The following is a 12,937-nucleotide window of genomic DNA, read 5'->3' as shown; positions in this document are numbered from 1 at the left end:
TTTCCCATGCCTCTGCCTTTGTCCCCGGCAGGATGTTGCCCCCTAACAAGAAGTCCTGTGGTGGAGGAGTCAGTCAAGGTAAGGATGCCCAGGGAAATTCACAGGGTCTCAGGGGACTCAGAATAGTCTAGGACAGGAGAAGCAGCAGTGGTCACAGATCGTCCGGAAAACTAAACATCCAGAGAATGGCTTGCCAAGGTCAAAGTCCAAACAGTATTATTTGCTAAATAAATATGGAGTTTTGACATCGTGACCATGATTTTTTATTTAACTCGGGAGCATCCCCTTGCTGCGTAAATACTTACAATCAATCACACGTTCCCACACTTGGCACAAGTCTCAGCCTGGAAGCCAGGTTGCCCCTGTGCCTGTGCAGAGGAGGCAAGGCCAGCAGATGGGCCCTCTAGGACACCCCTGGACCCCAGGGGTCACAGCCAAGGGCAGAAAAGGCTGCAGCTGCATCACAGGGGGGACTCCTTTCACAGCCACGGAGACGGGAGGGGTGGGCACCACATTCACATTCCATAGCCTCAGGGAGTAGAGACAGCACACCACACAGAACTACCTGTGAGCACCCTTCATCAGCCGTGATGAGAATGTGGCAGAAGACTGGTAAGTTTCACAAAGGATTGCCCTGCAACTCTCCTTCAGTAAGGACATACCTATTTTTCCCCCTTTTCTTTCTTTCTTTCTTTCTTTCTTTCTTTCTTTCTTTCTTTCTTTCTTTCTTTCTTTCTTTCTTTTTTTTGTTGTAGCAAAACTGAAAACAAAACTAAAACAAAACAAAACAAAACAAAAACAACCAAACAAAAAAACTAGGTGACAAGGACACACCCTTCCTTTGAGGGAGCCAGAGGTCCTGGTTGGGGTGGCTGCAAGGGGGTCAGGGGGTCAGGGCTTTGTCCTGGCTTCTGGCTCGTCCGGACCCAGGTGGGTCTGCCTGGTATCCCGGCTCCACGGTGAGGTTGGGTGTACCTAGATGTACAGCGGGGTCTCCTGGCCCGTGAGGAGCCTAAACATGGCTGCAGGCATGGTCTTCATGTGAATCTGGAAACAGAGAGGAAAGGCTGAGCCAGCTGCCGCTTCTCCTTAGTGAAATGAATGCATCAGGTGCCAGTCTCCGAGAGGCTCTCAGTGAGCAGGCTGGGATAGAAGGGTGGGTGCCCCTCCGATACGGGGCTTCTGATACACTCTGTCTCTCTCTCATCTGGAGCTGACACCAAAAGAATGGGACAGTAGACTTCTGATGGTGACTGGGCACAGGTCCTCCCCCCCCCGCCTCCCCCCCCCCCCCCCCGAGCTGCAAGAAGTGTGCTGTGCTTCTGAGAAGGGGATGCACAGACTCTGGATGAGGCAAGAGGATGTGGGGCGAGGGAAGAGCTGAAGAGACAAGGAGTCCCTCAATTAACAAATGACTCTCAACAACCCAGTTGCCCTTGGGCTCTACTTGGGCTGGGTAGACCATGGGATGACTTCCTGGGTGGTGGGATGACTCTGAGTCCCGAGAGACAAACAGCAGGGAGCTCTGATTCCCCTTTTCCACTCCCCATACTGGGGTTGTGCTCCTGGACTTGGGCCGTGCTGTGCTCTGGAAGAAGCTGCCAGGGTCTCAGCTGCCTCCAGGTCTGTTCTGGCCCAGACTGTACTCTGCGGACGGAGCTCATACAGGTGAAACGTGCAGATGTTTGCTTCGTTCATACTTTAGCTCCTCCACAAGTCCACAGGACAGCCTTTCCCTCAGGAGCATCATTCGCCGTAATTCTTCAATTAAAACCTACCCCACCCACAACCTGTGAGGGCGTCTCAAAATGGGGTGACTCATTCTCCAAATGTGCTTGGGGGTTGGTGGGAAATGCAGGCAGACATTTCTGTCACCAGCTGGGTGGGTGAAGCCTTGCTCAGCCCACAGGCTGAAGGGAGTTGCCACACTCCCTCTCTCTGCTGTTTCCTTAGTTATCAATTAATCTCAGGCCTGAGGTGGTGGAGTCATTTCTTGGGGTCCCCGGCCCACCCCCACCCTCCCCCGGCCAGGATTGATTTCTTTAGGTGTGAGACTGGTTACTCCCATGAGGGCAGTCATTTCTGAATGTCTACTTAGGAAAATTGGATTGTCCTTTCTTGGAAGCCATTAGTTAGAAGCAGCCAATGGCCCCCTCCTGTCCCCTCCTTGAGAGTTAGCCATCACTTGCAGCCAGTCCAAAGAATGTACCTCTTCCCCCAAGCCCCTTTAGGTATGTCAAAAGATGCTGACTTGGTCATTGTGGCCCCAAGAGAGGTGATTTAAGGGACATAAACCAGGATCCCCTGAGGAAATAACAACTCCCATCCTTCCATGCCCAAAGGAAATGGGAGTCTGGACCATCTGCCCTGCATGAGCACCCAGTGGCCACTAGAGGGAGTCTGGCAGCCCTGCAGGGACCACAGCAGAATTCCAGGAAAAGATCAGCGGGCAGGCAACTCCCCTAGCCAGAGCCTCTCCAGCTCAGCGCCAGCCTCCCACTCTGTGCCAGCACTCACAGTTTCCCAGAGACCACCCCGCCACAGTTCCCACTCCCACACTCACACCCCCATATTCATGGGAATTTGGACTGCCATGTGCACACGCATACTCTCATACTCAGATGTATACATCATGACCATACACGTCCCCTGTAAGTTTCTAATTGCATTCACACACACACACACACACACACACACACACACACACACACACACACACACACACCTACACTCATTTACGCCCACTCTAACACATTTATGCACACATCACAAACACAGCCTCCTCCACAAATTCACATGCATCCATACACTAACACCCCCACTCATACAAACCGGCAAGCATACTCCATCTCTTATACACAACTACAGGCACAGGTCACAAGCACACACTTAACCCACAATATCACAGATTCAGTCACTCATCTACATAAACACTAACACAAATACCTCACTCTTAGCCTACCTATTCTCATACATAGCCACAAATACACCAAAACACACTTTTTCTTCACAAACTCACACGCATTCTTACCCACACACCTATACTGACTAGCACCCACACCCTCACAGACACAATCATACACACCTACACAATACACTCTTACCCATAACTATAGACACACTAACATCCGGACACTCATAACCTCTTCTCCACCAGCTGCATATGCGAGAGCACACACACACACACACACACACACACACACACACACACACACACCTTCATACTACAAACCTCACCCATACTGCGTAAGTTTCCTCTCTGTGCACTGCAGCATCATCCACACCTTGCACTATGATGCTCACCTGTGTGATCCTTGAGGACAGCTATACCCCTCCTCGGGGACCAAAGGGTCTTGCTAGAATGCAAATGACCAAAGAAGGGCCAAACTAGGGGATGGTTGCAAGCTAGCGAACTATGAAAAGAAAAAGCAGTTTGACCCTGGGCACAGAGCAACACCCATGACACAGCAGCTATGAGCTAACCAGGCCTCCTGGTGTAGGGAGCTGGATGTACGGGATTCTGTTCAGAAATGGGGTTAGGGGCTGTGCCTGGGAGCCTCTGTCCTGAGATACCAGAGAGTCTAAGAGAACCCCCCCACTCTGCTCCCACTGTGAGGTGGGGGCACAGTCTGCTCCTCAGCTGACATCCAGTGGATGGTAACTGGCTCACAGGTCAAAGTGGGGCACACCCATGAAACAGGAGGTGGAGGTAAGCCCAAGGTCCCACATGCCCACTCTGTTCTAAACAGGGCTGCTTTCTGTTGGAAGGACCAGTGGCTTTTCAAAACACATCAAATGGCTTCCAGGGTTAGCTAGGCAGAGAAAACAGGAGCTCAAACACCCCTGGACTTGAGGGGCAGACCAGCAGTCTTACCTCTCCCACCGAGTTAGACAGAGCCTGGACTATCTTCTCATGGGCTGTGGCTACCACACTCTGTCCGTTGATCTCGATGATACGGTGGCCGACTCGGACACCACCTCGCTCTGCAATACCCCCTCTCATGAGGCTGCAGATCTACGGGGACAGGTGAAGTCAGCATACATGTTCCCATGCACCCTGAAGATATTCCACCATGTCCCACAGATGGGGGAAGAGACATTATTGTTGCAAAAGATCCCAGCATTTCAGTCCCTGACTCATGAGCAAGAACAGCTGTGAGTTAGAATGTGGCTTTAAGAAGAGGAGCCAGCACCATTGTGTGAGTGTCAGAACTCCAAGGTAGACCAGAGAGTTTTTTCCTGGGACTGCCTACAGTGAACATCTCCCCGCCAGCCACACCCTAGTGTTCTTTCTAAGGAAGACAGTCCATACCTCCCTTACCTACCTCATAGAGACTGAGATGATAAACTCTCAAGGCATAAATGTAGTTTGGGAACATGACACAGAGCCAGAAGGCTGTACCCATTCCCTCACAGTACTCACTGAAAACCAAGACATTAGAAAAATGGCCTCCAGAGAGGCCAGGGAGAGGAGGGGAGATGTGATGCACTGGGCCTCATGAAACCTCAGAAGCATGGTTGTTAGCTAGCCAGGTTAAAAGGCAACAGCCTGGAGGAGAGGCCATCAGAAAGAAGCCACAATCAGACCCAGGAGCTTTCATCAGCCTATCCCCCAGCCTCAGACACCTTGGCCTGCATGAGTGAGCTCCCAGGAGAACCTGAAATCTACCCAAGCATCTGGGGGCGATCCTCCCACACCTCCTGTTCTGGCTATTCTTGGTTGTCACCTTGATCATCTGGAATGAACTAAAACCCAAGTGGCTGGGTACGTTTATGCTTGTAAGGGATTTTTCTTGATTGAATCATTTGAACTGGGAAGACCTAGCCTAAATCCAGAGCTTTTAATGTGGGAAGATCACCTCAAATCTGAGCCACACCTTCTGCTGGCAGCTTCTAGAAAAGGCATGGAAGAAGGACGTGTGGTCTCTGCCCGCCTACCCTCACTTTGCCTGGCAAGTTCATTCCTTCAGTGGTATTAGATTCTACTTCCTCAGGATTCTAGGATTCCGGTATAAGCTGAAGTCCGGCTGAGACTTGCAGCATCGTGGACTAAACAAGTGCTGGATTCTTGAAATTTCCATTCAGAAGTAGCCATTGTTGGAATAGTCAGACCATAAGTTGTCAGACACTCTAATAAATACATACTTATGTGTGTGCATACTAGTTAGAATCTACTATATATTAATCAGTTCTGTTTCTATAGAGAACCCAAATCAATATATCTCCCCAATGTTGTTCAAGCATCCCCAGTCAGGGTCATGGTCACACCTCACTGGCTAGGTCTGAAGACAGGAAGACTGGCCCAGACGTATCAATACTCCCCTGCCAAGTTGGAAAGTCCCAACAGGCTGCCTCATGACCTCTGCATATTAAAGCTCTATTGATGGTACTTTCTTAGTCTGACAACACTCACAGCCCAGCTAATGTCTCATGATTTTATGATACTTTACAGGTTATATATTTAAATGTAGGAAACTGTGACACCCTAAAAGATCAGATGCCCTCAGAAGACATGGGCCTGGGTGCTGGGAGGAGCCAGGCAGGAAAGGTATGGTTGTGTTCCTTAATTACAGATGATCTTGCCTTAATGACAACTCTCCTTGGGACCCTTGGGCCCACCCTCATCTCCCTCATCACCCACATAAGCGAAGCTTAAATCTACTGTCTCAGGCTGGCTCTGGCAGCCCCACGCCTCTTGTAGCCATTTCTTTGGTGGGTTTTGCTTAGCTTCCATAGCAGGGTGAGTGGGGAGCCTATGTGATACCCACAGTGTAACCCTCCCAGTACTCAGGATCCCTCCCTTCCTGGAAGGAGGCATGTGCCCTGGCTGGGACATGAAAGAATACTGATGTCACAACCCTGGGACACTGCCTGTGTCAGGCCACCAGGACTCACCAGGTGAGCCCAATTACCATTCTAGAGCCCCGACACTGAGGATCCAGCAGAGGTGTCAGAGCAGGAGGGTCAGCCTGAGCTTGAGGTCACCACTGCCCAGGAAGCTGGGGCCAGCTCTGTCTCACCAGGACTCTTCTTATCAGATGGTCTACCTACTATACACAAGCACTGAGCTTTGATTTGAGTCTTTCTCCAAAGTGGGGTAAGGATATTTTGTGATAACAGCAACAGGTTCTTTGAAGATTTTGAGCCAAGTGTTACAGGTTGGTCTGAGGATGCTACTTTGTTTCAATTCCTTGTGGCCACTGACCCTTGGAAATTAGAGAGAAAGGACAAAGGGGAAAGAAGGCAAGAATGAAGCTTGTGCCTTAGTAGGGTGTCTGCTGGGAGGTAGACTCAGGCTGTGGATTATGAGGCACTGGGAATATGGAAGCAGGGAAGGGGAACAGGAGAGGCCTGAGGGAGCTGTCATGTATATGGTGCTGTTGGCCCTCCAAACGGAACCCCCCCCCTCCCCGCCCCACTGCAGGGGCCTCTGCTTGTTCTAACCTCTCAGTATGCACTCTAGGGAGTCTCTAAGCTGAAAAAATCCTTGACTCCTTGGGAGATATCATGGGAAGAGAGAGTGGGATCCATATGGAAATAGCCTTAATTGGGTCATCTGGGGCCCGTCTGCAAACTAATGCATTCTACTTGGAGTTCGATGAGGCTGCAAATGGAAAAAGCACTTATGCAAAACCGGTTCTGAGGGAGGCAGGCTTCTCCAGGAGACTCAGAGTGCATAAGGGGGGGGGGGATGGGGAGGCTATGTACCCCTAGGCTCAGTGGGGGGTTGTGGGGGAGGCTGGCTGGTCAGTCAATGGTGTGGCTGATGGAAGTACCTAAAGCCTTACAGGCAACTGAAATCTTAAGTCCTAGATAGAACACATCAGTGTCTCATGTGTCCCCGAATCTATGTGTGCCTTCCACTGATACCTCCACAGCCACTCACAGCCTAAGCAGGGCCTTCATCATGTTCGGATCATTTCTTAGCCAGGAAAACTGGGAAGGTGGGAGGGACTCAATGGCAGGTAGGGCTGGGTGCCTCATGGACATCCCAGAGTTTCACAGTCTCACTTGACTGGGTCCTCACCATCACCACTAACTCAGACCCTGAGCAAGGTCCAGCCTCACCTTAAAACCCACTCCTATATGCTGCTGACCTTTGGAGACTAACAACAGTTTGTACTCAAATTTATACATTCCTTCCATCAACTCCAAACGCTTCAGAGTCAGGCTTCGGAACTCTGCACCCCAAACTTCCAACACCCACACCTCACTGTCCTCAACCGGCTACCCTCCATCCCACAGGCCTCCTCTGGGAAGACAGTGTTGCAGGTCCTTTAGACCACAGCCCCCATGCCTAGCCCCGCCAACATACACACCATGCCTTCTGCTCTGTCCTCCGAGGAATAGGCTCATGCCCCATTTGGCTTGCTACCGGGTATTCCTTCTGACCCTACTCATTTAATTTAGCCTCTACAGGCTCAATCCAGTCCCTTCCCCCTACTTCTTAGCACATGAGCCCCCCTCCAGGACATAGGCATCCTTACAGGCTATGTGACCTAAACCAAAAGCAACTTGGACCCCAGGCCTATGATCCCACAGGAAACAGTGAAGGCAATTCTCTCATTGGTGGTTGTCTTTCTAGAATGCTCTCCTAGTGTTTTTCTTCAAGGCTGTTGGAGAGTACCCACATCACCCTCTCTTCCTTACAAATTCCATCCTCTCTCTGTAGCACTCAGAGCTGGTTTAAGCCAACAGGGCTTCAACCCCATCTGTACTTATTCAGTGGGAGTAGTGGGCCCTTCAGGACCTTTGCAGGAAGGAATACAAGGAGCCCCAGTTCATGCTGGCTAAACAGGTCAGAGAAGGTAGTGCTCAGCGGAAGAACTTATACTTAGGATAAGTCAAGCAAGTAGGTGCGTGGCCCAGCATCTCTCCCTCTAGAAAGTCCTCCTGTGTCCTTAACGCCTGCTGCAGAGCCCGACATGGAGCAGGTAGTTTACACATGCCTGCTGAATGGATGAAACGATGACTAGATAAAGATGCGTTTGTTCACTACAGTGCATGTGATGCCAGCATGTGGCTGGCCGTGTCCAGGCTACAATGGCTAGGGAGCCTTGCCTTGCCTGCCCCCTTACAAGTAAGCATTCGATGAGAATAGTCCCCAAGGGAAGACGCTATGGGTTTAAGGGATCCCAGCCACACCTTGGCCCTTCCTGTCTGCCTTGGCCAGCCTGCCCCATCCAGACCTATTGGGAGGGCTCTCCATAGGCAGAGTAGCACCCCAGCCTTCAGAGCCCAGCCCCTACACATGGAGTGGGTAGCCCAGGCCGGGAGTGGGGGTGGGGGAGACGACTCACGATTCCATTCTGCACGCTGAAACCCAGCTGGTACTTGAGGTCTGGACGCTTGATGAGGACGGTGGTGACCGGGGGGCAGCTGACAATGTTGAGCTTTACCTGGGTTTGGTTCTTCAGGCCCTGCAGAACATGGAGGCAAGTCACTGAGGTCACTAGCTGGGCCCTAGTTAAGAAAAGTTGAATGCCAACATCACACTCAGGGGGCCCGGGGCGGGGTGGGGCTGTCACCAGGCTGCATACAAAAGAACTTTCTCACTGTCTAACCAAACGCCCTCTTCTTGGGAGATGGGGTGTCCCAAGAGGAATACTCCTGCTCTGTGAGAACCTGAGGAGTTGCTGGGAACTCTGGAGCTGCATCAGGACAGGCTGGTTAGGAGCCAAGAGGAACTGTAGGCTCTGCAGACATGTCCTTCCTTCCCAGTGCCCCAGACCACAGTGGCTGAGCCTTTCATGGCCGTGATTTAAACTTATCCAGAGATGGACATGTATACAGAGCTACCAGGAAACATGGCGTAGCAAAAACCTAGGCTGGGCCTGTATGGATCTGTCCCATTGGATAGAGGCTTCTTCAGGTAGGCCCCTAGAGCCCCTTCATGTAACAGTCTAGTCTTTGGAAACATCCCTTGTGTTGAAAGAATAGTGGGGCTTACCCCAGTCGCATGACTACAAAGGGTAGGGGAGACAGGGCAGCGGAGCACAGCGTGTAATGCTGCCACCAATACCACTACCTTGAGCCTTGAGCCTTGAACTGAAGACCCAACCCCACCTACTTGTGTTCCCTTTGCCTCGATACCACCCAAAGTCCCAAGCTCACAGGCCAGGTAGTCAGAAAGAAAGCCAGCCTCCCTGTACCCTGTCCATAAGGCCAGCTTCTAGGTTGCCATGACTAAGCATCTGGAAGTGCCTCCCGTGGGGTCACCTGGGAATATCCCAGGCACAGCAGACTAAGTCATCACTCTACTTACATAGGTTCTCAACATCCTGCCTGGAGTGAGATGACACCTCCCTCCTCCCATCCTGGGGAAGCCTGGGTCTTCCTCTGACTTCAGGTATGGTTAGTCTTAGATTCAGCTGACTGTCATGGACCTTTCCCTGGGGAGGTCTCTCTGGGCTTTATGTCAAGTGAAGGTTATGGGTCACATGAGGTAGGGTTGAGGAGGCCACCAGCACAGGACCCCAGAATGCCCACCTTGATGATGCCCTGGCACGTAGCCAGGGGCAGCCCCACCAGGCTGGTGCCGTTGATGGACATGATCTGGTCCCCAATGCTCAGCTTCCCTGAGCGAGCCGCTGGGCCGCCGTTCATCATGTTCGCCAGGATCACAGTGGGCAGGATGGAGCCCCAGCCCGATTCCACGACCACCACACCCAAAATCTCACCCTTGTGCTTCTCTAGCTGCAGCTGCAGGAGAAAGGACAGTGTGAGAGGGCCCACTTGTGGGCAAGCACAGGGAAAGACTTGACAGGAGGGATTTGGTCCCGTGGCTCCTGTTCTGTCCTTAGGCAAAGGCCAGTTTACCTTGGCTAAGAAACACTTGGGCCCGAGAGGACTACCTTTCCTCTGGGCTCACCCCACCCTGGCTTCCAACACTATCTGGGACCCAGGAGTATTCTGGGAAATGAGAAGTATAGAGTCCCCTCTCCTGCCATGCTCTAAGGCCTTGGAGCTCTCCCACCCACCAAACCCTAGGAGGCCAGAAGATGCCCTCTGGTGTCTACTCCACGATCTTGCCCTTACTCTCATCCTGAAATAAATTTTCTTTGCCTGATTAGAAAGCTATCTGCCACCCATCCAAGAAGCCAGGATTGGGCACGCACTCAACAAGAATCCAGGATAATTCATTCACTCACCCTCATAGACACACAAAAGCATTCATTCACTAGTTCCCCTATGAGCACATTCATTCATTCCAAAGCCCCCAGGGAAAGCTTCTAGGATCGGCTAGGGCCTCTGCAACCGGCAATTTCAGAACTTCCCTGCCGACGCACCCAAGCTCCCTATTTTAAAGATGCCTCCCACGAGCTTTGCAGAAATATCTCCTAGTGCTGAGCCCAGTGGATGGAGACAACAACATTAAAAGGCACATTTTCAGGGTTACTAAGACTGATTGAAATCTTTGTCTCTGTAGCAAGTATCTCATCTCATATCTAAGTGCATACCTCCAAGGCAGTACCAAGGCATGCCCCGAGGGTCCCTGTGCTGGACACACTGGTGTGAGGAAGGAAGCCTTGCTCTCATCTTTGCCTGGTGAGCTGAGATGGGGAGGCACTGAGATAGCCCCCACATCCCAGCTGCCTAGCCCATCTCCGAGAGGGTTCATTTTGGAGGGCAAAGTCGAGCAGAGAAAGTTTTGGAGGCCCCAGCCGATGTGGCTTACCTCCTTGCAGTTCTCTGAGTTTGAGAAGTGGATGAGGTCGTCATTATACATCTCTTGGGTATTTATGATGTCGCTATATTCCTTCTGGCTCAGGTCTTCGGGGTTGATGCCATTGGCCCTCAGGAACTCCTGGTAAGCCACGCTGAAGGCCTGCCCAATGGACTGGGCGATCAGCTGGGCCTGTGGGAAGGAAGAAAGGCATGCTAGACCAAAGCACGGACACAGGCTCCACTAGGGGTCCATAAACCTTCATAGGGGTCCTCGTTTGGACTTAAAAGACTGAGGGAGTGACTGTGAGCTCTAGGCTGGCAGAAAGCTGTCTGCCACTTACACCCCGCCTCAGGCCACCATGATGAGCCTCTCTGCTGTCCCTGCTACTTCATGTCCAGACACTGGGACAAAGCAAGGTTTTTGTAAAATCACAGAAAATGGTGCTTGCTAAATATCAGACTTTCTTGCTTTAATTAGAAACTGTAATGTATTCTTATTTTTACCTATTTTATTCTAAAAAAAAAAAAAGACCCAAAAAACAGAACTGAGGCCCCACTCCAACCCCAGAAGTATCACATACATGGTTAGCTGTCTGTTTTATCCCCCCAGAAGTACAAAACCTAAACATAAGGAGACGAGTGCGTGTACTACATTGCTATGATATGAGACGGTGTGCAAGCTGAGGGTTACAGGACCTGGGACCCAGAGCAGACTCCACGCCACTGGGGACATTACTTCTTTCTATGCCAGCAGAAAGAAGCCTACGGAGGCCTGGACACTGATAAGAGATAGCAGGGCCTTCCTGCCTGCAGTGTAAATGGGACAGTGGGAGGCAGGCTCTAAGGTGGACATCTCCTTAACCACATCAAGCATGCTCCAAGCTGTGCAGCCTCAGGAAGGTGTGGAAACTCTCAGTGCATAGGAAAACCAACATCCCCCTCCCTTGCCCCAACCTCCCTGCTGTGTAAGCCCCACCCAGTCCAAGTCCTCCTTATGTCCCTCCTCCCACACACCGGCCATTGAGGGGCCTCTGCCAGGTAACCCTGAAAACCTTGGTTCAGTATGTTTTGAGAACAAAGGGGCTGGCTTCAATTCTTTTCTCCCTCTGCACAATATGTGATTTAGGTGCTTTTAAATGAGTAAGCTCATCTAAAATTAAGCTGGGCTGGATCACATCTTAGCATGAGGTAGAGGGCTTGCTTTAAATATGGACTGATTCTAGGTTGAACTGCCTGCCCAAATCAGACCTGAACAGCTCAGAGAAAGGATGCCGCAATGCTCTCACTGTTCCCACATCTGCATGCTAGCAGCGGGTGGATGTGGTGGCCCATCAACCACTAGGTGGCGCTGTTGGCTCAGATAAGGAAAGCAGCATTTGAGGGTCTCTCAGTAGTAAACCTGCAAAGTGGTGACTTTGGAAACCACAAAGGAGGGAAGGTCTTAGAGAAGAACCACAGATTGGAGGGGCTGCCCTAACTGATATCTCAGTGCCCCAGCCTCCAAACCCTGTGTCTCCACCTGGGAAGGGCGGAATGACTGCATCAGACGTCTTCACCATGAAAGCTCCAGACTGGGTTCTTCCCACCTCCCATCCTCCTACCTCCTCTTCTTGCAATATTATGCCTCCTCCTCCTCTCCCTATGGAAATGCCCCGAGACTTAAGTCAGCTAACACATTAGAATGATCACCCTCTTCAAGAACAATCCATGGAGTTTGTACTTCCTGCTGTCTCTGCTTTCCCCTTTTGTCCCTACCTCCCCTTACTGTCTCCCACCTGCCCTTACTGTCCCCACATCTCCCCTCCCCCCACTGCCTTCCCACCCTGCCCCTTGCCCTTGTGTCCTTGGTTCCCTCCTGCCAGAACAGGAGCCAATTCAAAGCCAATTCACTAGCTAAGGCACAATGCCAGCCCATCCAACAGGCGTCTCTTGCCTGTTCCAGCTCACAGCCAGGCCTGTGGGCACAGGCTGCTAAAGACCCCATATGGCCCGAGGGGTAGGTGCAGGAGCCTTGGTGCCTGGTGGCCTCCTGCAGGTGGGAAGAGGTCATGCCTAGCATTACTCTTCCTGGCTCTGTCACCTCCATAGCAACATCCACTCTTCCTTTATCCCTAGAGCACTGAGTTCTGCCTTGCAGAGGGCTACCCAGGACACAGCAGGACAGGCTACCATCATGTCCTCTCTCTCAGCAGCTGCTCCGGGTACCTGACATTGATGGAACACTTTTCTCTCACTCCTTCACGTCTATGTAACTTGGGTTCTACCTTCA

At 51.5% G+C, this 12,937-nt stretch overlaps 1 protein-coding gene across 15 annotated transcripts in view; it reads right to left on the bottom strand.

The window, feature by feature from the left end:
• Positions 1–239: 239 nt before the first annotated feature.
• The window catches only part of Apba2 (amyloid beta (A4) precursor protein-binding, family A, member 2), a 252,319-nt gene continuing 239,621 nt past the window's right edge, over positions 240–12,937 (bottom strand). For 8 of the 15 annotated variants that reach the window (XM_030242013.1, XM_030242006.1, XM_030242008.1 and 5 more), the window contains 5 exons: positions 10,679–10,858; positions 9,490–9,702; positions 8,301–8,420; positions 3,875–4,015; positions 246–1,047 (listed from right to left, as the gene is read on the bottom strand). In XM_030242013.1, coding sequence (XP_030097873.1) covers positions 976–1,047; positions 3,875–4,015; positions 8,301–8,420; positions 9,490–9,702; positions 10,679–10,858 — 726 coding nt within the window. In that variant the 3' untranslated portion in view covers positions 246–975. Of the gene's footprint in view, positions 1,048–3,874; positions 4,016–8,300; positions 8,421–9,489; positions 9,703–10,678; positions 10,859–12,937 lie in introns of all 15 variants that reach the window. The other 7 variants (XM_006540576.4, XM_030242010.1, XM_030242011.1 and 4 more) reach the window with 2 other exon arrangements.

The sequence above is a fragment of the Mus musculus genome, chromosome 7 (assembly GCF_000001635.26).
Source record: "Mus musculus strain C57BL/6J chromosome 7, GRCm38.p6 C57BL/6J".
NCBI classification, from domain to species: domain Eukaryota; kingdom Metazoa; phylum Chordata; class Mammalia; order Rodentia; family Muridae; genus Mus; species Mus musculus.
This window is presented reverse-complemented; position numbering and strand designations above follow the sequence as displayed.